This window comes from Coturnix japonica, chromosome 13 (genome assembly GCF_054131305.1).
Source record: "Coturnix japonica strain WE chromosome 13, WE-NBRP24, whole genome shotgun sequence".
Lineage (NCBI taxonomy): Eukaryota > Metazoa > Chordata > Aves > Galliformes > Phasianidae > Coturnix > Coturnix japonica.
In genome coordinates, this window is record NC_140675.1 from 13,584,995 (window position 1) to 13,612,814 (window position 27,820).

The 27,820-nt window shown below is 47.1% G+C and overlaps 1 protein-coding gene across 7 annotated transcripts in view; it reads left to right on the plus strand.

Annotated features, from left to right (window-relative positions):
* LMF1 (lipase maturation factor 1) overlaps positions 1–27,820 on the plus strand; it is a 148,585-nt gene that overhangs the window by 109,758 nt on the left and 11,007 nt on the right. For all 7 annotated transcript variants that reach the window (XM_015876946.3, XM_085513961.1, XM_085513960.1 and 4 more), the window contains 3 exons: positions 16,512–16,686; positions 19,051–19,204; positions 22,292–22,475. In XM_015876946.3, the coding sequence (XP_015732432.2) occupies positions 16,512–16,686; positions 19,051–19,204; positions 22,292–22,475 (513 nt within the window). The remainder of the gene's footprint in view (positions 1–16,511; positions 16,687–19,050; positions 19,205–22,291; positions 22,476–27,820) is intronic.

The following is a 27,820-nucleotide window of genomic DNA, read 5'->3' on the forward strand; positions in this document are numbered from 1 at the left end:
TGATTCATTCAGCTAGTAAAGATCCAAGGATCTGAGCCCTCTAAAGCTTGAAAAGCTTGTTCCTGTCTCTGAAACACATTGTCACTGAGCTGATGGCAGTGTTAGCTGAAACAGCCATGGAGAAAGTCTATTAGGAATGCACACAAAATGAGCAGTAACTCCTTGGAGCAATTTGGGAATGTTCAGTACAAGACTACAACCTGTGTATCGTTGCAGTTGGGTTTGCTAGGTCCCATGGGTTGATTTCTTTCACTTTGCAAGCAGAGAGGAGGCTGAGGACGCAGATGGAGGGGCAAATTCAGAGCACAGTCAACATAAAGTTAAATACTTCTTCTGTAAAAACAAATTGTGCTGTATTGTTTGGATTGGGAATTAGTATGGCAGAAGCGGACAATGGAAAAGGGGCAAGGATTGCTTTTATTGCATCAACGATGTCATTTATTCCATAACCAACACTTGAAAACCAGTTCTAATCCCCGCTCAAATCCCTGTGTAGTCACAACAGTAAATCTGCCAGTTCTCAATCAAAAGCTGGTCAGTGCTGCAGCCAGAAACCTCAGAAAGGAGCAAAGCCAAGGTAGAAGGGTCAGGATCTGGGAGAGGGAGCACTGTGAGACCCAGTGCACCCAAATCAGCTCTAGTTTGGTGGTTTGGTTTGCAGGTGGGATGGGGCCAGAGGTGCTACAGGGCCAAGATTTGTCTTCTGTTTCCACAAAGCATTCAGGGACGGCAAGGGCACTAAAAGGGGGATGGAGATCATTTTCCAATGGCTATTTAGAAGAAATACAACTGTAGATACAAATGTGAGTTTCAAAACATTGTTATCCATCCTACTACATCCCTTTGCCTATCTCCTTCTCCTCCCAACACAGAGAAGTGAGCAGCTGGAGACCCCTGGGGCTGTGGGATGCCTCTGGTCCCAGTCACCATCAGTGCAGGGGGATTTTGGTGCCTGCAGTGTCTCTGCTGGGGGCTTTTCCTCTGGCCCCAGTTACTGATGACTGAAGTGCAGCACAAGGGGAGGGAGATTTTTTTATGGAAATCTGTACCTCAACCGTCTTGGCAGCCAAACCTAAATGGCTCCAGTCTTTTGCCCCCAGCTTCATGTTTATGGTCAATCTGAAACTCCACCTGTGATCACCACATGCATCCTCGGCAAGACTGCAGTAAATTAAAGCACAACAGGGAATTTTAAGAAATACATCCTCTTCCTTCTTGGAGTCAGGTTACATCGACCTCCAAACATCTGGACTCAGTGTCTCAGGGCTCCCAGAGGTTCTGCCGTATTAAAGGTTCATCTGCCTTTGTTACATTCCCGGCCTTTTCCTTTCCTCATTGCCTCTACTTGGTTGAGCGTTGCTTTTAGTGTGGCAGGCCCTCTATGTAACTGATGTTTTATATCCAGTGTGTAAAATGTGTTGTTGAATTTCAGTTATCTGTTACCACTGATAAACACAGATCCGTTGCCCATCACCATTCATTGTGGTTGTGAGAGGAGACTAAAATTAAGCACATTCCTATTTGTTCAAAAGCCTAAATTCCTTTCTTCCCTTTTGCCCTCACGGTCTTCAACGTCTTTTCCAACACTGATTCTATGATTCCCTCCACTATTGAGTATTTGGGATGCCATAACCCCAACAACAGAGCATCGTCACAGCATTAGTGCCCAAATGTGGGCTGTGATGCAGTCAAACCTTGTGCCAACTTATAACAGTGAAATGCAGTGTCTCATGGCAGTCCCCCATCCTTGCCCAGGGAGGTGTATATCTCTGCCTTCACCCCCCTGGCATCCCAGCCCTGGAACACTTGTGCAAAGATCAATGCCCAGAAGGAAAATTCAACTCCAGCTTTTTGCTTTCTGCCTTTCAGGCACAGGCCTCAAGGCTTTAAAGACTTACATATGTGTCTCAGTTGATGTGCTCTGAGTATTCCCATTGAAATTAACTAAGTGGATAAGACTTCACAGGATGAAAGCCAAATGAGTCCTCACCCACCGTGCTGGGAAGTCTCATTGAAGTGGGTCATTGGAGGGAAAGGAGGAGGAGCTAATACTGAACTTACCCCTTTCATTTTATACTTGTAATTATTTAAAGAATAAACCAGCTTGGGGAGGGGAGTTAAAAACAACCCCAAGCTGTGGTGTAACCACCACAGTCAGATGTTGTCATGACTACTAAACAAGAAACTCAATTTATAAAATGAGAAAAAACATATGAATGTGAGAAAAAAGAAAAGAGAGGCGATCTCAAAAATATTAAGTATGATGTAGAGAAAAATATAAGCAGACACAGTTAGGAAATTCCATAAGGAATATGACTCGTTTAATATTAATCATAAAGGAAAAGATTGTGGGAGCTCCAGTGAGTGCCAGATGAAATACAGCACATGTCCAGAGGCTGATAAGAGTCCTCATGGTGGTTCCACTTGGTGGCTCTGGGACGTGCTCTTCTCTCTCTGATGCTTTTCCTCCTGGTAGGATGGTTCACTGGCATGGAAACCTTTGTCCATTCAGTGGGAGTCAAAATAATCTGTGCCATTATTTAAAATATCAATGACCGATGGGGAACATAATTCTGTATAGGGATGCTTTTTTCTCTGTCTTGCCATCTGTCCTAGAAGGGACGTTGAGATCCTGAATGGGAAACACTAGAGAAGTCCCAGATATACATGACTTTGTTATGAATATGCACAGATATGTGTGAGTACTCAAGCTGAGGACAGACCTGTTGGCCAGGGGACAAACCAGGATCTGTGTGGCTCTCAGCAGGACACCACGAGGGGCTGCTTCAGAGCGTGCTGGCTGCCATGCTGCATCCCTCCTTAGTGCTGGGCTGGCAGTGCTCGTGTCCTGGTGCTGGTGCCAGCAGCAGAGTGACAGCATCAGTGCCACCATAGGACAACAGCAGCACAGTGACAAGCAGCAGGGAACCCACAGCGAGTGCAGGGACATTGTCACGTGGGACCTTGGGCAGAACATCCTGGTTTGCTTCTGATATACTGCACCTTTCTGATGGCTGTGAGTTCAGATTCCATCAGCTCTGGGCTTCTTTCATGCCCTATCTCATTGTGTTCCCCCCATCCGTCCCCCCTAGCTCAAAGGAGCGTGTTATTCCACTTGGTTAGATGAGGCTGTTTGAATCACAGGACCAGGCAATACCGAGTTGTTACTCTCGCTGTCTGTTGACAAATCTAATTTGCCGATGAATAATGAGTAACCTTTTAAAATCATCCCCACGGCTGCACTCGTTTTTTGTTGAATGACTCACACACTCACTTTGGAGCATAGGAACTTACTCATGGACAGGCAGCTGTATCTCATCCTCTGCTACAGATTATTTGGAGCTGGAAAACCTCAAGCTCAGTGCAGCTTTTAATTTCCAAGAGTGCATCCATCCCTGATAACGGCGCAGCTGCCATTAGGCTCTTGTCAGTGCGAGGGCTCATTGCCACATTAGTCCGCCAGCAGCGAGGCTGTCCTGTGACAGCTATTCCTGGAATATTCTAATAGATGTATATTTTTATTCCTCTTCCAAGGTTCATCTCATATGTAAGTGATCAGCGCAGCAGCGTGAGCAAGGATCTCCTTGCAGCTGTGACCTTGAAAGTGGGTGGCATTTTCTGCTTCCTTTCCGGCATCCTCCGGGATCCACATTTCATGTGATCCCATCTGACAGCGGCCAAATCTGTGCTGGGAAAAGTAGTGTGATACTACCAGGAAATACCCACTGCCCCAGCCTCCTTTGGGCTGAGATCTTCAAAGCTCCCTGTAGGAGGCAGGCTCCTCAGGCAGCTTTTGAAACCCCAGTATGACATGTGTGCGTGCAGTTACCTCGCAGTTAAATGATGCAAACTTTATTCTTCTACGTATGTTCCTACTGACAGCCTTATCTATTCTGTGCCTACAAAGGAAAATACAAGGCTGCAGCTTCTTTAACATGTTTTTATGACTATCCAGTGCTAAACAGTTCCTCTGTGGGAGGTTTATGACAGTTTCCTACAGGCACACACTTGCACACAAAATAGAATGGAAGCGTGGCTGTAGGAGCTCCCAGCAGCTTCCTGCGCCCTGCAGCCCTTCCTGCTCCCTCCCACTCCCCATCCCCAGCCATGATATGATCCTGTTCTTCACGTTCACCTATTTTGATCATTTCCTAATTTACACCTCGTTCCCATTTTCACCTCAATTACAAGCGAGGCGTCCCAAACGCTGAAAAGAAACTGCTGCAGATGGCAGCACAAAAAATGTGTTACTTAACACATTATTTAACACATTTTGTGTTTTCTTAAGCGTATCTGGTTTTGCCCACTGTACATTTCACTTGCTGTTTACTTAAGTCCCCGCCACTGACAGCTTGTGGATGCTAAGCTACCATCTGCGACTTGAGCTAAATGCCTTTTTTCTCCTCCTCCTTCCTTTGCCCTCTAAACATTTAACAAAGGTTCTGCATGCAGCACTGGGGCATTTTAGATCTGATTTGAGGTCTGTGGTGCAGCGTGTCAATGAGATGCCTGCTTACACCGTAGCTTTGTCACCTTTCTCAATCCATTCTATGCTGGCAGAGCCAGGAGCTGCCGGTGTGGATGCTGATGAATTGAGGCTGTTTTGGAGCAGGGAACCCAGGCTGTGGCTGTTCAGAGCCCTTGCACAGAGCTGTAGGAATGGGGGATTGCTGCAGGTAAACGTGCACATTGATGGTGTTTGGGTGCAAAGGCTCATACGCGGCCATCTCCATTTCACAGATGGAGATGCTAAGGCAATTGTTCTGCACCTTCCTTGCATTTCTCCTTTTTTTTCTTCCCTTTTATTAAAGATATCGTTTCAACCAAAGCTTTTCCATTCAATATTTTATTTTTATCCCCGAGGCTTTTACAGGTTTCCTTTATTAAAATCAAATGGTCGCCAGCCCCAAACAAGGCACCGGATTATTTCTTCTCAGTGCGTTTTCACACCACAACTGTTTCCTATTTTCCTGAGCTCATAGAAGCCCACAGCCCAGCGCTGGGCTCGGTGCGGGTACGCGTGAGAGCTCCGAACGTGCTGAAAAGGGTTGGTTTGGTGGAAAAATCCAGGTCATCCCACGTGCTGAAATACACCCAGCTTTGGCTCCCGGTGACACGGAGTAGCCAACCCAAGTTAAATATTTTACTTCAGATGTTGCTAAGAGCTTAGAGTTACCGAAATTATGCACTTTAACGAGGCAAAGAAAGTAGCTGCAGAAAGATATAAATCAGGGAAGCCACCAGTGTTTTCCACCGCAGGGTGTCAAGCTGATCAGATGTGACATCGCCTTGACTTTTGCATTGCGTTTTTCCCTGTGCTTGAGGATGTGGCCGTGTTCTTTACTTTCAAAGGAAGAGATGAGTTTGACCCAACATCAGGGCTGAAATACATTGGATTTGGGGAGCGGAGCCCCAGTGTATCTTTTGCAGCTAGCTGCTGTGTCTCCACCATTGGTCAAACTAAAACCTTGTATTTGAAGTATTTTGAAAGGGATTTGTAGCACAGCTCCCACCCCTGTGTGCCAGGGCTGTCTGATATTGCAGGTACTCAGCTCATCTTTCCGGATTAGTTCCAAAGAACACTTCCTTCCCCTCACTCTTGTCTTCAATACCAACTTGATCCACGTTTCATCAGAACCTGGACAGCTATTGTGCTGAAGTTCTCTATCACTACAGATTTTTCTCCTTCTCTACTGGGGTTCACTCTTATTTCTGCAGTGGTTAGATTCGTCCAAATATGATAGAAAAAAAGTTCAAAGCAGCCGGCAGCAACTGTGTGTGGAAAAGGAACTGAAGTATTTTTGCCAGAAGTATTTTAGCATTCCTTCAATCAAGGAATATAAACAGTTCCATGTGACTTCAAACTGATCCAAGGTTTGAGGGAGCGGGGTTTAATTCAGCTCGTTTCTTGCTGAAGGAATTCTGAAGCCACACATCTCTATGAAGAATCTCCCAATTAATAGGGGAGGTTATCCTGGAAAAGGGACTCGCTTTCTGGTCTTCATAGTGTCCTACTTCATCACTGATGATTAAGTAATCATCGAGTACCTATTACAGTGGAACTTTGGACTTCACCATGTAATTTGTGAACAACTTAGGGATTTATGCCTATTGACAGCCTATTCCAGATTGCTACGAAAATGAGACAGAGCCCAAACAAGGATTGTTTCTACTGGATCGAAAAGCACTTTTGCTGAATACTTTTTTTTTTCCCCTATATTTTAAAATGAGGACATCGTGTTGGATCTTCAGTAGAAATAGCAAATGAAATGACACCTGTGGTCTGCCCCGTGCACACTGTGCTGCAGCTTCCTGCTGCAGCAGATGGGAAGGTCCCCCTGAAGCTGTGCACTGCCCTCCATCCTCCAAAGCCTGCATCCATTTCCAGCCAGCAGCACAAGCAGCCCGTGTAACTTTTTCGCTTCTTTGACAGTTTTATAACCTTAAATTTGCACCTTATGGAAAACTGTGACGCTTAATGATGAATTGCCTTGTTGGAATTTTTCTTACGATGTCTTAATATCCGAGGTTGTAGCAGACCTCAGCAGAGAGGAAAAATAAAAACCTGCAGCAAAATGCTCCCAGAACAACTTGACTGGGCAAGTATCGCCCAGCCCGGCGCTATCCGAAATACGTGGTTATATTTAGTGCTGTTTTTCTAAAGCTGTCATGCTCTTTACTAGGTGGCGAGCTCAAATCCGAAACCAGCTTGAAAGGAAGCTATGAAACAATTTCTCATGGATGCATTCTTCAGTCACTTTTAGTAAGAAACTCGCTTCCCATAGTGCAAACCAGATGCTGGCTGGTAACCACAGCAGGCAGGAGCTCTTCATTAAATGCTTCTGTTGCTGCGCTCTGAGAATGCCTTACGCAGTGCTAATGGGAAAAAAAATAATAATTCTATTATTTTTTAGGGTCAGCTTCCAGCTTACTTGCCTTGCTTTATCTTGTGTTGGAGTGCCTCCAGCAGCGGCAGAGCTGAGTACAAGGTTGGAGTTGCTCACGCTGCCATAGAGCAGCAAGGTAGACTTGGCTTCCTGGGGAAGGTACCCAGAGCTGGGTCTGTCCCACATCCCATTTTGATAGGCGTTCCAATTCTGATTGGAAGTGTTTCTCCCACTGCTCATCCTGCACCAACAGAGCCCATAGTCCCCATCCAGCACAGCTCATCTGGAGATAGCACTGGGGCTGGACTTCAGCTCAATGTGGGCTATATAAGCACTTTTAATGAGCAGGACGGAGCTGGTTAGTGAAATGCTTGGACCATTAATAGATGTAGGACTTTTTTAACGTGCTGTTTGATTTTATTGATGAAATGAGCTAATCGGAGCGAGCGCTGTGTGAGCGCTGAGTGAAGAAATCCAGGCATGCTCTGCAGTAACAATTCTCTGCTTTTGCATGGTGCTCTTGTTGTCATGTGGATGGATCCTAAAGCACGACCCAAAGCCATGCAGAGCTCTGTGCTTCTGTGGGGTCTGTGGGTGCTGCAGGGCTCCAACTGCCCCATCCTGGCTGGGTGCTGGAATTTGGACCTCCTGCACCCAGCTCTGCAGAAAATTCCACGGTCTCCTTTATGACCATGAGTAATCAGGAACTCGGGTTTGCGTCCTGTTTCGGTGTCCACACAAGGCCCCATAATTACATGCTCATACGGTTTTCTCAGGACTGAATCAAGGCCAGATCATGATCTCATGCTGGTGCAAACCAATCGGTTCTTCCATGCAGGAACTCTGTCCGAGACCTGAAGGACTCAGCATCACCCCTGGCAAAGCCCTCCTTCCTCCCAGCAGAACCTGCCACTCAAGTCAGCTTTCTGGAGCAAATTAGAGTAAAATCAGGAAGGAATTAGCTGAGATGGGTCTTATGACTGTAAGATGCTGCTGGAACGCTGGCTGGGGTTTGCTGCTCATTGTTGCTCTTTGGCCTTCAGTGAGACGAGGTCCTGAAAGGTTTCTGCCATTGGGTATCTTTGACAGCTTCCCCCTTTAGGAAGTAACTTTACCGTCAGGGATGGAAAGATGTTGATAATTCAGTGCAGAGTAGCAAAAAATTCCTTCCTTCTGTAAAATTATTCTTTCGTTTTACATTGTTCCAACACTCTGCGTAAACACTCCTTCAGCAGTGATTTAGCCTGTAATGTATTAATGGGGAACGCTGTAGCCTGCAGCGAAAGAGGCGATGGATGGAGCTACACTGAGAGGTACTTTACATAATAAAGCTGCAGAGCAGAATAAATGTGTCAAAGTCAGAAATTCAGAGGCATCCCAGCTCCACGGGTCAGGACAGGAGGCAGGTTGTGTTTCAGACCCAAAGCAAGCAACTGATCCCAAATTCACACACAGTCCTTTGGTAATTGAGTTAAATGTATAAAATTTCCTAGAACAGAAAAGGAAACTTGTCCAAGTCCTTGTGCTTCACCATCGATAAAAGACACTTGTTTAACTTAACCCTTTGGCACTGGGCCTTCCTCCCATGCACCGGTCCTGGAGGGGGCCGTGTGCTGAGCTCAGGGCACATTCTGCTGTGAGGCTGTTGGTTAGGGCCACGTGCAGGGACACCATCACTCCTCTTGCTCTCTCTTGCCCCTCTTTCAAATGGAAGTCTTTAAAATGAAGTTGTGCTTCTTCCTAGAAGCTCTCTGCCCTCAGATCCCATCAGCAGTGGGAACTGCAGTAGGTGGTTCGTACGGCTGAAGATTAAAGTGTGCATGGATTGAAGCATTGACGTTGCCTTGCACAGAGATGAGGAACAAACGTCACGTCTGTCACGCGAGTGGGAAGGTTTGGGTTCCCAATTGCTTTCGCACAGCTCTGTTTGTAACTTCAGAGCAGGTGCTGAGAGTGGGGGCTGCAGAACCTTTACAGCACAATTTGGAATGCATCAAAATCTGCCCCGGCTCACGGACAGGTTTTAGTTGGGTTTGCTGCAGGGCTCCATTTGTGCGTATGTACTGAGTTTATTCATCAATATTTGCATTATACATTTATAAGTTCAGGGAACTGCCAAACTGTTGAGTATTTGTACATATTATAACTATTTACCTCTTTTTTAGGCATAAATCTTGGTCCTCCCCAACTCCCTCCTCCCCAACTGGAGGTGCACAGCATTTGTGCAACTGTGCAAGGCACAGCTTGAGGTTTATTATTGTCTTATTTCTGTATTAAATGTGGTAATAATATGTGGGTTCCCTCCTGTCATCTTGTGGGAAGGAAACACACGGCCTCTGCCTATGAAGTCATGTTTGGGATCGCAAATTTGGGCTGTTTCCTGACTCTGCAATATTCCCAGTGAACTGAGGAGGTGTTTCTGCCCTTTTTGGCTGATGGAATTGTTGGTAGAGGTGTTTGAGGGGTGCCCGGTGCCCGGAGGTTAGGTGTGCTCCCAGCAGGTAAGGGATGGCAAAAGGGAGAGTGCTGTGTTTGGAGCTTAGAAAGCACTGTGGGGCTATTTGAGCCCTGTGTTTGCGAAGGAAAGGAAAAGGCATGAACTCATCTATCTTGGTTGTCAGAATTGCTGGGCGGAGGAAGTTGGAGGTGCTTGCAGCGAGAGCGCAGCCCACGCCGTGCCCTTGCTCGGGGTGATTCACTTACTGGCTTTTCTCTGCTGGGAAAGCAGGAGCAGGTTGTGTTTAAAGAAAAAACAGAAACGCACGTGGGCTGCGCTTCATAATGTGCGCTAAGCTGAGATCACCTAATGCAGCCCCTGTCCAAAAGTAAACTGAAGGCAAGCCACACTGCTCTGTCTGGTCTTACTGGCACTGCTCCCTTTGCTCCTTTCTCTCCTGGTCCTCCTGATAGCTTTCTGAATTTCTCTGGGATTCACAAAGCTGTTTTCTCTGCTGTATAATGCAGAGCAAGTGGACTGAGGTAATTATTTCCTTTGTATTTTTTCCTGTGCAAAGCAGAGATGAAATCCTCCTGCAAATAATGAGTTAAGAAGTTAACAAGAGATTAAATTAATAATAGGGGAAAATTAAATGTTCTTGCTGTTGTCATTTAATGGGAATTTTTTGCCCGTGCCTACAATAACTGTTGGGAAAAACTACATATATAAGTATTTTTCAAACTGGAACCAGATGGGGAAATGATAGCCTGTTTTTCTTTGTGGGAGGCTGTGTTTTCACGCTACGCAAGTAACTGGAGGCACATGAAAACCAAATATGCCTTTTGAGGTTTGTCCTCCTTGTCTCTTCCAGGAAGGACCAGCTTTCGGTGCTTTGAGTTTCAGGCTGTTGTATGAACAGGAGGTTGGCTGCTGGTGGAGCCGTGGGTCGAAGAGGAGCAGGTAGCTGTGGAGCTGCAGTGTGTTCAGTTGGAGATAGGGATGGGGGCCAGTTGGTTGCAGTTGCTGTCCAGGGAGCGTGGCTCATCTTTCCTTTGAATCCTTCATAGAGCCACAAAGCCTGGCTTTAACAACTAAGTTACTCTTAGTGACATGCAAGTTCAGTCTTAGGTTCTGGAGGTCCAGTGACATGTCCAGGAGATAGAGAGGTCTTCATTATCCTGACCTGCTAAGCTGGTCCACCTGTGTAGCAAAAATGCTAAGCCACAACCTAAAACAGTGATTGAGCACCTGATGGGAAGGCAGGGCCAACCCGGGGGAGCTCAGGTGCATGCAATGTAATGCAGGGCACCTGAGTGACTGGGAGGGGTGCAGCCAGGATCTACCCCTTCCCAGAACTCATTTAAGGGTTGGCAGTGGCAGTAAGGATATTTTGCTGGATGTTTTTACTTACCTGAGGCCTTCTGGAGGTAAGCAGCTCTTTTCTTTCTTTTTTTGTGGCTGCTGTATTTGGGCTTGTTCTTATTTGCTGTGGTTGGAACCTTTGTCACCTTCCTACTATTGTGGTACTTTTCATACCATTATAGCGTTACAAGGTGTGATCATGGGGACCTGTAGGAACCAAGGTACTGTAGTTCTGGATCCATTGTTAAGTTGGCTTCTGGGAAAAGGCTGGTTCACTCTGTTGCAGCATTATCCTGGTCCAGCAGAAAAGGCTGGACAGCTTTCTGAGGCCTCTTCTTCCTGAGCCTTTGAGGCTGTTTTCCTCTCTTAAAAGTTATATTATTCATGGGCACCTCAATTCTTGTTCTTCTGTGCCCATTGCTTAATGGCCCTCAACCACTTGTAGTGGTGTGCAGTCTGTTGTTGTTCCTTCTGTATCAACATCCAGTCTGCTGCAGAGAATCTGAGCTTCTCATACCTACTGCGTGTTTGTAACAATCTGTGATTTTAAAAAGTAAAAACCAGCCAAACAAAGAAGCCTAACCTGTAAAAAAGTTATGGGTGTAGGTGCCCGTTTTCTGACAGAGGGGTTTGGTAACAGTGCAGGGGACAGAAATGTAAGGAATAATTGTTTTTGGGCCTAGAACCAGGAAAACTACTTTTCCAAATTAATCCAGTGAGAGCCATGAATCCACAGTATTTCATATCACACTTCATAAAACTCCAGTCATAATCCATAAAACTGACATTATTAGATTAAAAACCTCAGTTCCTCCTATAAGGAGCTCGCTCATTAGACATGCTGTAGTTTTATAACCTTAAAGTTCCTACCCAATTACCGTGATTAATACTGTGCTTTAATAAAAAATTTCTTAAAAATCACCACAGGGGTTGATGCCATCTGTTTGTTATAATTGCACGTTTAGATATTGTCCAGCAGGAGAAGGACACTTGGTAAACAGGGATCGGAGTGGAGCTGGGAGAGCACAGCCATGGAGACATGGAGAGGTGGGAAAGCGGAGATGTGCCTTGTTTGGTGTGGCCATGATGCACTGAGCATGGGCTGTGGTTACTGCACATATAGTGATGGAGCAGCAATGCTGCTGTGCCTTGTGACTCCTGGAGCTGATGGAGTGGATCCGGAGGAAGACACAAAGACTTTTGGAGGCTGCAACACCTCTGCTATAGAGAAAGGAGAGGGCCCCATGTGGGCTTTTGGTATTCAGAAGGCACTTAGGAACAAGTTGGAGAGTGACTTTTTATATGGCCTGGTAGTGATAGGACAAGGGGAATGGTTTTAAACTAAAAGAGAAGAGGTTCAAGTCAAATTTTGCAAGGGAAATTCCTCACTGAGAGGATGGTGATGCCCTGGTGCTGCTGGCTGGAGAAGTGTGGGTGAAACATCCCAGGAGGTGTCCAGTGCAATGGGTGGGTTCTAGGCAGCCTGAGCTGGTGGGGGGCAGCCAGCACACAGAGTGTTGGAAGTGGCTGGGCTTTAAGCTCCCCTTCAACCCAACCATGCTGTGACTCATTCCATGATTCTGATGAGTTTGAGTGCTCTGCACATGTGAGGAATAATATATTGGGAAGCTTGGGATGTGCCCCAAAGCACCCATCACTGGAGATGTATGTTCTTTGTTTCCCTTCTTGGAGATCTTTGACCATATTGCCATGAGTTGTGCTGCAGATAGACTGCAACATCCCTGAGAGCAGGTAGGAACCAGCCCAGCTCTGCTTTGCTGCTGCACAGAGACTAAGGATGTCTCACAGTGAAGATGAAGAGCTGGGTAAATGGATACTGCCAACCAAAGCGAGCACTGGCTGGAATCTCAGAGGATCTGCTGACCCCAGGGTACGGCAGAAGGCAGTGACTGCTCAGCAGATTTTCAGTCTTAATGTTGGCTGGACAGATCTCACAGCCACCACCTGCATCCTGCGGGTGCACCGTGGAACGCTGGTTGGACATCATTGTCATAAAGGACTGTTCTCCTGGTCATTGACATCCAAGCAGGAGTGCCATTGGGGTTTATTTGCACAGAGCTATGGGTGTCACTGCATTCTCCCTTGGGCAGGGGATGCATTACTGTGCCTTCTGGTCCACGGCTGGGAAAGCTGCAGCTAAAAATGTGTCGGGTTCGTGGTTCCACCCACAGACCAGAAATCGCCAAACCTGTATTATTTTTGAATCCCTTGCTCTTAAGGGCTGGTGGAAATAAGATATCTTGCTTCTGACTTCCAAGCAATAAAGAGGTGAATCACTACTGAGCAAAGCCTCTGCTGGACCACCCAGTCACTCTGTGCGAAGCTGTAAAGCGATCCTCTGCAGAAGTGGCAAAGTGGAGGCTGGTTATTCTTGATATTGCAGCGATTGTGCAAGGCAAATTAAATGGAAAAAAAGCATCAGGGCCCGCTAACAAAGTGGCTGAGTGAGAAGTGTGCTAATGAATGCAGGCTGATTAACATGTATTGAACTGCAAGCTAAACCGCGTACGGGTCACAAGGGGAACGCAGAGCGTATTTACTCTTCTGAGTACAACATGTTACGTTCAAGACCCAACATGTGTGGGTAATTCAGATTTAAATGCTTTCTTCCCCCTCATAGTTCTGGATAATTATCCAACTCAGGATAAATAAGTTAATTTATTTTTGTTTTTACTCAGTAACGGTCAGGACTTTTGTTACTGCAATTGGTCAGATCTCTCATTTTTTAGGATGGTGTGGATCTGCTGTTGCAAAGTCTGGCCAGGACTTTTGGAAACTGTAACTTGCAAATCACTGTGTTGGGTTTTTTTTAAGTGCCAGCCTCAAAGGGACATAAATGATGTGGTTTATAACATTTATTTGTTGTCATTTTTATTGGAACTTGTGCATCTTTTCAATACAACACAAGCTGAAAGTCTTCAGGCCAAAACTGTACATGTGAGTGATGTTTGGATTGTAGAGTTGTATGTTAGGTGTCTACCTCTTATTTTCAAGCATAGGGCCCCAACAGGACACCGGGTACACAAAAATGAGCCTCTTTCAGGAGAGGAAATGGCATGCTGGGCAAGTGCACTCTGGGATAAGCCATAGGAAGCCATAGGGGATTGGCATTTGGGTGTGTAGGTATTTTGGGGGGACTTGTAATTCAGATATTGAATTTTTAATTGGGAGATTTGGGTTCTATTCTGGGCTCTGCTGTGAGAGTCCTTAGGTGATCTTGAGTTTCTGTAAGGTGATGTCTATGGAGAGACTTGAGTTGAAGTGAGGTGCTGAAATTCTTCCCTTCACTGCCTGTTATACAGCTGTAGTAAATTCTGATTTTGAGTTGTCTTGTACTTTTAGATTTAAGTTTCTTCAGAACAGGAACTGTCTCTTACCATGGGGTCTAATAAATCCTGTGCTGGTCTGTGTTGCAGTAGAGCCTCCTCATGTTATATATGAGAATCCTGATAACAAGTCTGGAGTAATCCCTAAAGCTTGTGGAGCTCCCCTGGAGCCCTTGCTCCCCATGAATCCCAGAAGAGCTCTGTTCAGAAAGATGTCTTGCTGAAAGCCAAGGTTAGTGGGAAGAGATGTGCATAAAACACATTGCAGCCTTCATGGTATCCCAGAGTTCAGCCAAGGGCTCACCACTTGGGATGTAGCTTTTTGGTGTTCGTTGTGGGGTTTTGCAAGTGTTAAGAAGGCAGACTCATAGGAGTGCTTTGCGGGGGTAGCTGGAAGTTTGTGATGGTCTTCAGCTCACCAGCAGTCATCTGGTGTTTCCCTTGAGTCTTCAGCTGCCTACAGTTCATAGAATTGTTTGAGTTGGAAGGGATCTTTTAAAGGTCATCTAGTCCAACTCCCAGTTGGGTCCAGTTCTCCTTGGGTCAGGTCATTGGGTCACCTCAGTGGGTTTCCTCTGCAGAGCATTTGCATGTCCACAGTGCTCAGAATTCTCCAAAGCTCCATCACTTCTTCACTGATGGGAGACTGAGGGCAGGCAGTGGTGATGCTGATTTGGCAGCAGCGTGGTCCCTGCTGCTGGGGCATTGCTGTTCCTGCTGTCTTGAAAAGTCTTTCTTGACCACATGCACTAAAAATCATGAGTGAACAGTTCACGGGAGGATAAAGCTCAGCTGTGTAATGGAGAAGTGCTCTTTAAATAGAGTAATTGTGGTACCAATCAGAGTTACAGCTTTCAGCCCGGTTGGAAGATGGGAAGTCTTCATTAGTTGCTCTGAAGTCTGCAAAGTAAATGGCTTTATTGCATCAGAACATTATTTTTCAGTATGTAATGCATGAAGTCAGCTTTATATCTTCATTTTTTGTGGATAACATGATGGGACTTTCTTATTTCTTTTTCTTCTTTTTTGTTTTAATTTGTCTGAAGAGCAGCTAGTTAATTAGCAGAGCCAGGGCTAAATCCTAAGTAATGTGACTAATGGGACAGGAATCCAAATCAGTCCCACAAACTGAAATAGTCCTAAGCAGTCATCAGCTGCTTTTCTTGTATCTGTGTGTGGGTTCCTATACTCTGCCACGTGCCAGCACCCTGCATTGCTTGCAGCATGTTCCCACTTGATGGCAGGAGAGTGAGACCCTGGCAAGGAAGAGGGTTGGGCTGGTGGCTGTTGTGCTGGCAAGGCAAGGTGTTTGGGGTCAGCCAGTTCTCAGCATCTTCATGGGGCTGGCTGCTGCCTTTAGGAACTCAGTGGGGCAGGTAGGATGGAAGGGGGCTTTGTGGCATGTGGGGCATCACATCATGGGTAAGGAGCAAAAATCTCTGCACTGTGCTTGGAGAAATTGCTTTTGCATATGGAGACTTTGTGCGCATGGCTTGCTTGCAATAGGAACTGGGTGCTGCAGAGGAGATACCAGCAATTGTCCTGTGTGCTCGGTGTATGGGGCTGCAATGAAAGGCTCTAGGGGGGAGGTTGGGGTGTACCTTCAGCAGAGGTTGGGCTGCATCTTCACTGCAGCTCATGGTTGGAAATGGTAAGGAAGTGACATCGTGCAGCTGAGGGAAAGCTGCAAAATGAAGCCATATGCTGTGAAGATGTGATTCATGGCCAAGGCCAAATGGGCTGTGCCCAAACATTACTGCTGTGTACTCATTAGGACTTGCTGGAGAACTGGGGTGCAAGAAGGTTCATTCTGTTTTTCAAGTCATTGTAATAGCAAGAAGTTATGGGTGCCTACAAAAGGTCTTTTTTCCAATGCGCACAAATATTGACGGAGACTCCTCCAAAGACTCACAGATTTTTCCACTTTCTACACCTTACACATGGACTCATAAATGAGCAGTAAAAGCTAAAATTAAAAATGCCTCTTTAAATATAGAAGTTTCTTTTTTTAAGTTGCTCTTTAATTAGAAGGTCCAATATTTCCTCTTGAAGGGTTTCAGAAATGTTGATTTCATGGATACGTGGGCATCTTGAGGATGATGAATGAGCCCTTGTTGCTGTGTGGGGTTGGGAGCAGGAGTTCTGCTTTCTTTAGTGCCAGGGCACAGTGTGGTGAGACTTGTCTGGGTTACCTGTCCCAAAGCTGTTCAATGGGCACGGGTCTTGTTGTGCTGCTTTCCATTGCAGTACACTTGTGCTTGGGTTCCCCAGTAGAGGAGCTCAGCACAGGTCACAGCTTTGGCTGCTGTTGTGTGTTTAGGGCTTCTCAGACCAGTCTGGATGCAGGACCAGAGCCAATCCAGGCGTTACCAGACCTGTTTTTAAGGGAGTTACATTCAGCAAATCCCCAAAGAGGTGGGAGCTATGAAGCATCTTCCAAACCCTTCAGCACCGTCTGCTTTCTTCTTTCCCCTTTAGGTGCTGCTGATTATCAGTGGGAACCTGAGCTTCCTCAACTGGCTGACCATCGTGCCCAGCATCGCCTGCTTTGATGACCGCAGCCTGGCCTTCCTGTTCAGCACTGGGCACGGAGGGGTGAAGGAGCGTGTGCTGCAGCTGCAGGGCAGCAGTGAGCAGCAACCCCCAGGGCTGGGTGAGTTCTTCCTGGGGAGAGAAAAGTGCCAAAGGGGTGTGAGGTGTGTTTTCAGTCCTATCTTTCTGGAACAAATGTGAGTGGTCAGGGTGAGAATTCTGCCCCCTAGGTGGTTCTGTCTGGGATGTGAATATTGTTTGAACATTGACAGATGTGTGCAAAGCCAGCAGCTGGGTTGTAAACCTTTGCCACGTTGGTGCCACTAGAGGGCATGTCCCAGAGCAGGTACAGTGTTGCCTGCATAGGGAGCGCAGCTGGGGTCCTGACTTTATGCTCACCAGCCAGCATCAGACTCCAGCTTGAAATAAGCAATGCAGAATTGCACCATTTCACTTGTGGTCTATTTTATTTTGACTATTTAAAGTCAAAGATGAAACATCCAGTGCAGTTTTGGAGCCCACAGGCATCAGAGCATAAGTAACTGAGCTTGGGACTGGACTTCCAGGAAGAGCAGAACTGATTATTGATCTGCTGTGGGGCCAGCAGCTCCTTCACTAACTGAAAAGAGAGCTCAACATCCTGCTTGGAGAAGGAGAGTGGAGCAGCTGCTCTTGGCTGTGCCTATGGGGAAGGAATTGCCCCAAAGCATCCCAGATTCCCATGAAGTAGGGTGCAGGTGAACTCCTGTTCATACCAGGAACACAAGAAAGCAAATACAAGGAGGTTTGTAGCTTACCAACAGGGATTCATGTGGCTGTGATGCTTCCCTCTGGAAGGTTTCAAGCAGCCTGGCTCCAGGAGATGCACGAGCAGCGCTGGGGTATTTTTTTATGGGGCTGCGTAACAGATGTACGATTATATTTGTAGTGTTTTTGTAAACCGCTTATAAGCGACAAATTGCCTGTAATATCAACAACAATCACAGATGCTCATTTTTAAACATGCTGAACATCTGTCAGAAGAGTGAAAAATGTCAACAAGACAAAGCATCTGTCTCTAGTCCTTTCCCCTGTACCAAGAAATGCAGCTTATTGGCCAGAGGCAGCGCTTCCCATAAGGCTGATGCAGCTTCATTAAGTGTTCTGTGTCCTGTATTACATATTTTGCTGGGATTGGATTGTAAATGTGTCCCTGTGCTGGAATTTAAAATCCCCCAACTTTTTTTTCTTTTTTTTTTTAAAGTGGTAGGACTAAATATCCTGTGTGAATTTGGGTTTCTGCATGTTTTTCTGCTAGCAAAGCAGAGGCTGTTGAGCTGGCACTGATGGGCTGTGTGGCAAGAGGCGTAGAGGAGCTCTCACCCCTGGGTCACGAGAGCAGAAGACAGGAGGGTGTCCCACTTGTGACCTGGTTTAATAGGATCTGGCCACATCCTCGTGTGTATTTCCCACTGGGAGCTCCAATTCCCACCACTAGTGCTTGGCTCCTGTCTGCTCATCCAGACCCTGTTGGCTCATGGCCTTTCCCAAGTCTTGCTCCATCCTCGCTGTATTCTCCTGTACTAAACCCTTTTCCTTCTGTGACCACGTTGCTGTCACCCCGTAGGCACGGTGACAGTTGCAGCATCAGGACTGAGAAGGGCAGGATCCTGTGAGCACTTTAGCTGCAGGAGGTGGAGGGCAAGCAGTATGTAGGGCCAAAAGCTGATCTGTGGAGCTGGGTCACAGTGAAGGGATTGTGTGGTGCTCTGGGGCTGAGACTGATCTTTGCTTGCAGCTACAGAGTTCACTAAAGAGACACAATGCTGCCTGAGCACCTCACAGTGGTGCAGAGTGAGGGGGGGGCATCTTGGTGAGCTCCTTTCCAAATCCAGTGCTGCTCCAGAAATGTTCTCAGACTAAACAATTATTAATAGCTTCTGAGAGGGGTTCAAATAAACATCCCTCTCCTGCAGAGATAAGGGGAAAGCTGCGTGCTATTGCTTTGAGTCTGATCCATTGGCTGTTAATGTTAAACAAATTAAAAGCAACCATAAACATAGGAGCCCTTCAGAGGTCACCGCTGCTTATTTGTCTGATTGCAGCAGGTTTCTCCTTAACTCCAAATGCCACGTGAACGCAGGGCAGCCAACAGAGTGCAGCTCCTGCATTAATGGTAAGGGGTAGGGAACCACACAGGGATGAGCTGGGTCTGGGTGAGAGCAGAGAAGGGAAGGCAGAAATGAGCCTGGGCGGTGGGAGCTGGATGTAGGAGATGATGCTGAGCAAGGTGTGGGTGCCAGCTGTGTTCTATCCCCCCTTCTGAGGCAATGATTGATCTCACATTTTAGACATTTTTCTTTTTAGCCCTTTCTCAGACTATTTAGAGAAAGGCAGATCTCCTCAGCGATAGCAGCTGGCAGCAGCGCTGGCTGTTTGCTCCTGGCTGCAGGGCAGAGTTGGCTGTGGGCAGCATTCACATCCCTCTGCTCTCATGTCCCTCCAGGGTGCCGCATCCGCAGGGTGGTGAACATCTCCTTTGGGCTCCTGATCGCCTACCTCAGCGTGCCTGTCATCATCAACCTGCTCAGCTCCAGACAGGTCATGAATACATCCTTCAATCCCCTCAGGATAGTCAACACCTATGGAGCTTTTGGAAGGTATTGCATTTTAATGGCACGTTACAGAATCACAGAACCATAGGGGTTGGAAGGGATCTCTGGAGACCATCCAGTCCTGCTTCTCCCTGAGGCAAGTTCCCCAGAGCAGGTTGCACAGGGACACATCCAGGTGGGTGTTGAATATCTCCAGAGAAGGGAACTCCACCATCTCCATGGGCAGCTTGTTCCGGGGCTCTGCCACCCTCACAGTGAAGAAACTTGTCTTGGAGCTTCCTGTGTTCCAGTTTGTGCCCCTTGTCCTGTAGCTGGGCACCACCAAAAAGAGCCTGGCCCCATCCTCTTGACTCCCACCCTTTAGGTATTTAATAGAATCATTATGAAATTATTGGAAAAGCTCTCTAAGATCAAGTCCAACCATCAACACATCCACACCATGCTGTGGTTCTTGCTTATGAGGCTGCTGCTCATATTACTGAGCATATGATGAGATCCTTCTCCTACCCGGGCTGAACAGCCCTGGGGCTCTCAGCCTTTCCTCTTCATGAGCTGCTTCAGGCCTCCACAATCTCAGTAGACCTCTTGGTTCTCCTTGGCTCTCTCCAGTAGTTCCCTGTCTGCCTTGGACTGGCGCAGTGCTCCAGATGTGGCCTCCCCAGGTCAGACAGAGGGGAGGAGCACCTCCCTCACCTGCTGCCTTCACTGTGCAGTGCCCCTCAGGGTCCCATGGGTCCCATTAGCCTTCTTGGCCAGCAGGGCACACTATTGGCTCACAGTCACCTTGTTGGCCACCAGAACTCCCAGGTCCTTCTCCATAGAGCTCCTTTCCAGCAGGGTTGTACAGCTTTCCGCTGTCAGCAGCGTGAAGTGTGGTCCAATAGCCTTAAATCCAAACAGAAATCTTTCCAGTAGCCATAGACTTGGAATATCTGTTTATGAGAGAGAGAGAAAAAGAAGAAGGAACAGGTTTCTTTCCCACTGAATTATAATTTGTTTTCTTTGAGCTACTTTTAGTGAGCTCATTATACTGATGGAGCAAATGTAGTAGAGGGATGAAAATATCCATCAGAGAGTTCATCCAGTGGATACTCCTCACCATCACCAGCCCACTTTATTTATGGTGAACTTCTCTTCCCGTGCGCGTGTTCGCTATCCCTCATGTAAATATTCACATAAGCTGTTGGGTAGCAGATTTAAGGCCAACAAAAGGAAGTGCTTTTTCCAACGAGTGACTTGGGGAATTCATTGCTACAGGAAACTGCAGAGACGAAAGTATAAATGGGCTCAAAAAAAAAAAGAGAGAGCAAGACAGAAAGACAGATGGAGAGGACAGGCCCAGCAGTCTGGCTGCTGCTGTCAGCTCAGGAAATCCCACTGAGGGCTGTGAGGTGAGGCTGGGCAGGGGAAGCACCTCTACCTATATTAGTAACCTGAGTCAGGGTTTTGGGGCTCGGGCTGGCAGGCTTAGGCAACCCACAGTCCATGGTAAGTGCTGTCCCTTGGCCTCTCCTTGATCAAAGCACCTGTGAAAATGCTGATACACCTTGTGCTTATGGAGAGGTAGCCAAGTGGGTTAGGTAACCTTATCCTGAAAGCTTGCAGCTGCGGGGGGTGCAAGGCAAAGAGCGTGGCATCAAGGCAGAATGAGCAGAGTGGCTTATGTGCCACCACAGAGGTGACAACAGAGCCAGTTCTCTCTGCACACACCTTGGGTTTGGCTGTGCAACTGCCTCCTTACTCAGGTGCTGCTCCAGGTTGGTGGGCTGTGGGCAGGTCCTGCAGGAGGAGCAGCAGTAATTGGGCTTTAATCAGGCTTTTATGAGAGCATCAGGTTGGGAGGAGCAGGGCCCTCCTGCAGGACATCACATGGATAGGTTGTTTTCTCCAGTGTTTTGAACAGCAGACATTATAGAAAAAATAACAAACTCAGGGGGAATAAAAAAACCCACACAAAAACCCATAATTAAAAATACAGGCGCTAAAAGGTTATGGAAAACGCTGATGTTTCTCCATTTTTTGGGAGAGAGAAATAACCCCTGAACCTCTTTGAAGGCTGGAGCGATGAAGCTACGGGAGGCTGTTTTCTTTGGGTTGTTGTTCTTTTTCTTCTTCAGTCTATGGTTTCTGCTTCAGCAGTTACCAGAACCTAAAGAGCATGTGATGAAATGCTGCTGTAATATGTTTGTAATTCCAGCCTATGTAAACCAATAAAAAGAGGATTGCAGCTTATAATGAATATACGATTATGTGAAACTTGACATATTTTGAATCACACAGTAGGAACATACTTTTATTAGTAATTTGGTGTCCCTGATTTACAGCGTGTTTCTAACCATTGGGCAGCTGGCCACGGCTCATAACTCAGCCCAGTGTATAATATGGAACTTGGCTGGAGAATCCAGAAATCTATTAAACGGAGGTAACAATTATAAGCTGAGATGCGCAGCGTTCTGTGGGCTGTAGGCATCTATTGCTGGATGGCATCAAGGGAGAAGGTGATGCCCATGTGTTTCCAGAGTTTCAGTTTTAGGGCTGAAGGTGGAAGGACCAAAGAGTGAAAAATAAAAGGGTGTAAGATCTCTCTTGTGACCACTGTGGAAGTGAAGGCTCTGGGAGACCTGCTAGGAGCCTTCCAGTATCTGAAGGGAGCTGTAAGAGAGGAAAGGGACAGACAGTATATCAGGGTCTGTTGTGCCAGGACAAGGGGAAATGATTTAAAATTAAATGAGGGGACATTTAGACTGGATATAAGGAAGAAGCTCTTTATATTAAGGGTGGTGAGGAATGGCACAGGATGCACAGAGAGGTGGTGGTGCCCCATCACTCCAGGTGCCCACGGTCAGGCTGGATGGGGCTCTGAGCACTGATGGAGCTGTGGGTGTCCCTGCTCAGTGCATGGAATGGGACCACGTGGCCTTTAGAGCTCCTTTCTAAGTGAAACCATCCATTGATTCTATGTCAGAGACAAGTTGGCCCAAGAAGTGAATGAAGGTCATAGAATCACAGGATCAGAAAAGACCCGTAAGATCACCAATTCCAATCACCACCATGTCCCTTAAACAGTGTCCCTAAGTGCCACATCTACCCTTGATTTGAGACAAATAACAGACCTGCTGTTGTGTTCTGCAGCATCACCAAGGAGAGAACTGAAGTCATCCTTCAGGGAACGTCCAGCCCAGACCCCAATGACCCCGCTGCTGTCTGGCAGGAGTTTGACTTCAAGTGCAAGCCTGGGGACCTGTGGCGACGGCCGTGCTTCATCTCACCCTACCACTATCGCCTGGACTGGCTGATGTGGTTCGCGGCCTTCCAGGTACACGCGCATCCCCTGGACCAGGGAAAGCAATCCATGTGAATTTACAACGTGCTTGAGGCAGGGGGTGGATATTTGAAGCCTCAGCTAAGTTAATTATGTTTTTAAAAAAAAGTTGTATTCCTTAAGGATGTCTGCTGCTGGTGTAATGAAACTCTTGGAAATGTTATGTGAGGCTTCTTAATTGTTTCTCAGCAATAACAAGAGTTAAAGAGGTGGAGATAGTGCCTGTCCCTGACGTGGTGGCACAGTGGGCAGCCACTGCTCTCTGTCCTCTATAGGGACATGGCATCTTCACCTGGCACCCACAGGCAGGTGATGGCTCTCCATCAAGGAAGAGGGGGGAATTATTGTAAATTAATTCATTAACATCCTACAGCCTTTTCTGCAAAATGGCATGTCTGTGTAATGTAAAGTGGGTGTTACAAAGCTGGGGCTCGTTGTGGTGTGGGCAGCCCCATCTCTCCCTTTATTTTCACATCCGTTCCTGGTGCTCTTCCTCTTGCTCTCCCCCTGCCCCAAACTTTGCTGTTTTTTCTTTGTGGTATTTTCATTTAGGCGCCTTTTAGATTCCTCGGTGATGACATAACCATCGCTCTTTGGCTATGGGGGTTTTTTTGTGTGCTGGAATTTCATTTAATCTGCATTAGGTATGCTTATCCCTCAGCAAGACGACAGCAAAGGTTAAAGCTCTGGCCAGCAGTATTGCTCAGCACTAAATGACGGTGCAGAAGTTAGAGCTGTTGGTTTAAAGCTTCCTGCTTTTCAGGAGGGCTCCACCATGCAATCACAGCATGGTTGGGTTAGAAGGGACCTCACAGCCCCTCAGCCCAACCCTATGCCATGGTCTGGATGCCCTCCACCAGATCAGAATGCCCAGGGCTGAAGGTGACCAAATAAGCACGAGGCACTGATACTGCAGCATCATGGCAAGTGCTGCTGTGCTGGTGTTGAGAGACATTGCCACACACCAACCTTGTCTGTCGGCAGGCAGCGGCTGTGTACTGAGTGACAGTGATGTATGGGGCAGCCTGGGGACGAGCAGGAAGCGGAAATAACACAGCTTCATTTGCATCTTTATGATTATTTTTATAATGCACTGAGAGGTTCCCTGAAGTGCACCTATCAGCCTGGGGGCTGTTGGGCTGCACACATGCAAAGCCGTCTGTCCGCACCGGCTGATTAGTGGTAATTAGTGCTCGTGCACAGGAGGTGTGTGTCCCCCCTGTGTGCTGTCCCTTCCTGCTTTGAGGTTGCCACAAGGCCACGGATCCTTTCCATAGCAAGACGTGGGTGTTCACATGGCCTCACACTGCAGCTCGGTAAAGAATTTCCCCCTAACATCTGACCTAAATCTCCCCTCTTTTAGTTTAAAGCCATGCCCCCCTGTCCTGTCATTATCTGCTCCTGCTTATAAGCTCCTTTCAAGTACTGGAAGGCTGCAGTGAGATCTCCCTGGAGCCTCCAGGCTGAACACTTCGATCCCCCCCTGCTCCAACAGGGGAGGTGCTGCATCCTCTGAGCATCCTCATGCCCTCCTCTGGATCGTTTCCATCAGCTCCACAACTCTCCATGCCAGGGACCCCAGGACTGGACAGGGGCAGAGCAGAGTTAGTGGACAGTCCTCTCCCTGCCCCACTGCCACCCCTCTGCTGATGCAGCCCAGGACTCTGTTGGCTGCCCCTTTGCTCACTGCTCAGATCAAGTCTGACAAGGTGGTGGGAAGGAAGAGGAACCAAAAGCCCAGCAGAAGTTTGTGCAGTCGGGTGAGTTTCACAAAGCCCATACAGTAGTTTATGGAGTCCATAAAACCAAGTTCCTTCAGCCTCTGGATTAGGTTTAATTTGTTTTTAGAAGTTCTGGATTTTTTCACCCCGCTGTTTGCTGCCGTCACAGGGTTGGTGCTGGAGGCAGTTACTTAAGGACCTGCCATATCCCACACTGACAGGCTGCAGGAAAGCCCAGGGAGTTTGGGGGGGGGAAGATATTTACCATCCCTTTGTGCTGCTCCTGACAGGTTCCTCTTTGCACCTCATCACTGCTTGACATATGACACCATCCTCCTGCACAGCTCCCACCTTGGCTGTAGCTGCAGGACCAGTGCTGCCCTGCTCTGAGCCGCAATTAGCAGTTGGGTGCTAATTGCCATAGTGCCTTGATTATAAGTAATGTAACATGGCATTATTTTCCAGGAAGCGATGTTTGTGATGTTAATTTCATTACTTAAATACAATATGCCATTTACAATCGAGGAAGAGGTCTAAAAGCCCCCGGTGGTGATGCAGGTTTGGGTCTGAGCAGATAGGAGTGGAGAGCCCCCTCCTAAGCCAAACATCCTAATGTGGGAAGGATGCAGCTGATTGGTATGGGTACAACAGAGGAACCTATAGAATCCTGGTCCCACAGCAACCATGAGAACAGTTCTGGGAAGGCAGCAGAGCAGGTTTGGGATGTGGGAAAGCTTACCACAAAGTGGAAAGTAACAATCTGTTTTCTGGGTCCCTGCAGAGAAGGGAGGGAGGAAATAATGGGCTAAATGGCAGAATATGATTTAATCTCAGGAAAATTCAGGTTAAACGTTAGGGGAAAAAAGTTTCCAACAAGAAGATAGTGCGATGGCGGAATGTGCTCCTGGTTGTTTTAGTGCAAAGGTTCTTATTTTGCTGGAAAGAGATTAAGTGTTATGTGCCCTCCAGCTGATGATGATGCTCCTGTAATTATCTGACTTAGCACTTATGGTGGGTGCTTGTAGGCGGCCCATCACCACAACCCCAAATGGAGCTGTGCTGTGCTGGTACAGAGAGCACTGTGGGCAGAGCTGCTCCAGCCTGAGGTGGGTTCAGCATCGGTCAGAATTAACAACCAGAAAACAAAATACCGCTCATAGTCCAGGGGCTTTGAGTTGGTCGCTTTTCCTGGTAGCAGGATGCCTTGGGCTTGGCAGAAGCACCTTGTTTGTAGAACAAGACGTGTTCTTCACCATTGGACAGCAGCAGAAAGCATTCAGTGCTCTCAATAATGAAAAATCCAAGGGTTTCTTCTCTCCTTCCTGTGGCATGAGGGATATTTCTTCTGTTTAGACTGTGTAAGCTCTCTGTAGTGGGGTCTGCATCTGGCCAGTGCAGAAACATGCTTGTGCTGCTCATCAGATCATAACAGTCGGAAAATAACAACCCCAGTGCCATCTCGGTATTGTTTGTTAAAGCTTGTTCTGTTGTGTTATACCTTGAAGTGACTCCAGCAGTATCTGAGTGTCGGGACAGTCTGTGCAGAAGGGATGCAGCTAAAATTCAGGTCGCTTTGTTTCATGTATTTGTGAAGAAGCAAATTGTGGGGCACCTAGGAGAAGGGTGTGTTTGCCAGATGTGATGGGTAAGTTTATGGGTGCAACTCATCTGACTCCCAAAGGGAGAACAGAAATGTGAGCAGCAGGACAGAGCTTGGTGCAGGACAGGGGAGCTGGGAGAGGAGGCTTCACCTTACTGCACGCACTGGGAGAGCTGAGAAAAGGAAACCCTATATGGAGAGAAGGGAGATGAATGTTTTAATAGAATACTGGGTTCCAACCTCTGTCACCTGGGTCATCCAACCAGAAGGTACTTGCAGGAAAACGCTGCATGGCAGCAGTGTGCAGAAGGAGGTGTGTGCAGGGCAGTAAAACCCGAACCTCGTGCTTAGTGCGCTAGACGCAGCCTTTTACATTTCCTTTCTTTCCTCTCCTAAAAACACAGACCTCGATTCACTTCCATTTTCCATTGCCACATTCAGGTGGTTTGGTCTATTTGTAGAATGTAGGAATTCTATTTTCTTCATTTAACTGGGGTTGGTTGGCTTCCTTCAGGGATGCTTCCCTGAGCACCTTATGGGGTGCCTCTTGGTGGGGTTGGGGGAACTGCCCACTTAAATGATATGGTGAGAACTGTACTGCAGGCCAATGGTTTGTCCCTTTGGGGAACTCCTAGGAATAGGGGGCGAGGTAATGGGAAACAATGGAATCTGACCATGGCAGGTGGTGGAATGTGGTGTAGCCTTCAGCCTTCCTTGGTTAATCCTCTTGGGTAGCAGGATGGCAGCAGGCACTGAGATGGAGTTCTAGGAAAACAAAGCCCTGTGTTGGTTATGCTGTTCTTTCTGTGGGATATGGTTCATTCCTCCAGCTGATGGCTCAGCTTCTCTATATAGTGACTACTGAGGTCACTCCTAAGCATCAGCGTAAGCAGAAGTGTGAGTGTTGGGTGAAAACATCCCCGGTGGTGGAGTCAGTGCTTTGCATCCCCAAAATGAGTGGGCTGTGGTGCCAGAAATGCCCCTTACAACAGCATGGAAATGCGAACTCCCCCACCATCCACACGATGTGAGAACATGCAGAGCTTCCCAACCATGCAAAATCATAATGCAGGGCTCCAGTGCCAAGTTTCCAGCTGTTTCCACATGTGCATCTCAGAGTTACGTCCTCCTGTACGTCTGTGCCAGGACTGAGATTCAATAAAATGCCACGCTAATCTGCAGTCCTTTTCCATTAAATGACCAATTAAACCTGGAGGAAAAGGGTTGTTCTTAGTATTATTTCAGTTGGGAATGTGTTCCCTGTAGTGCTGTGTGGTTTTTTTAATGTGTTTTTTGTGATTATTTTATTCTCTTGTACATTATCTCTGCAAAATTTCATTGCTACTGCTGCTGCAGTATTGGTGATTGGGCTTAAAGTCCTGTCGAGTTATTAAATACATCTGTATGCAAATGAATGCATTCACGGTGAGAATTCTGTGTTTATGCACAGGTAAAATGTGAAAATGGAGAGGTTGGATGATAGAAATCATTACTTGGAAGTTGGAGAGTAGAAATGGTTGCAAAGTATGGGTGCAGTGCAGTGGTGGGGAGGCTGCAGCAATGCACAGGTGGAAACAGGGAGCAAATCCAGTTCCAATAACATGTTCTGCCTAAAGCCTGGTTCAGCGAGCTGATCTTCTCATGCCTTTTTTGGGGTTGATGCTGGTGTTCTGTGCTGGTCCTGGTGTCAGTGTTCCTGTCCCAACAACAGTGGGGGTGGTGGTGTTCTTTGCCTTTGGCTTTTCCACCTGAAGCAGCCAGGGATGCTGTAGGGTTTCCACTTACAAAGATCCAAAATCAAAACATGGACCCACCATGCACACCTTATGTGTCGCTTCTGGCTTCTTGTATTTAATGCTTTTAGTGGTTCAAGCCCTGACTCTCTTCTGTTTTTACTCAGTGCCAGGTGAGTCTTTCCCATCCTAAATATCACAGATAGGTACAGCAGCTCAGCATGCAGGGTCTGCTCCCAGCAGAGCCACAGAGAGGAACTGTCACCTCCACGATGCTGCTCTGGA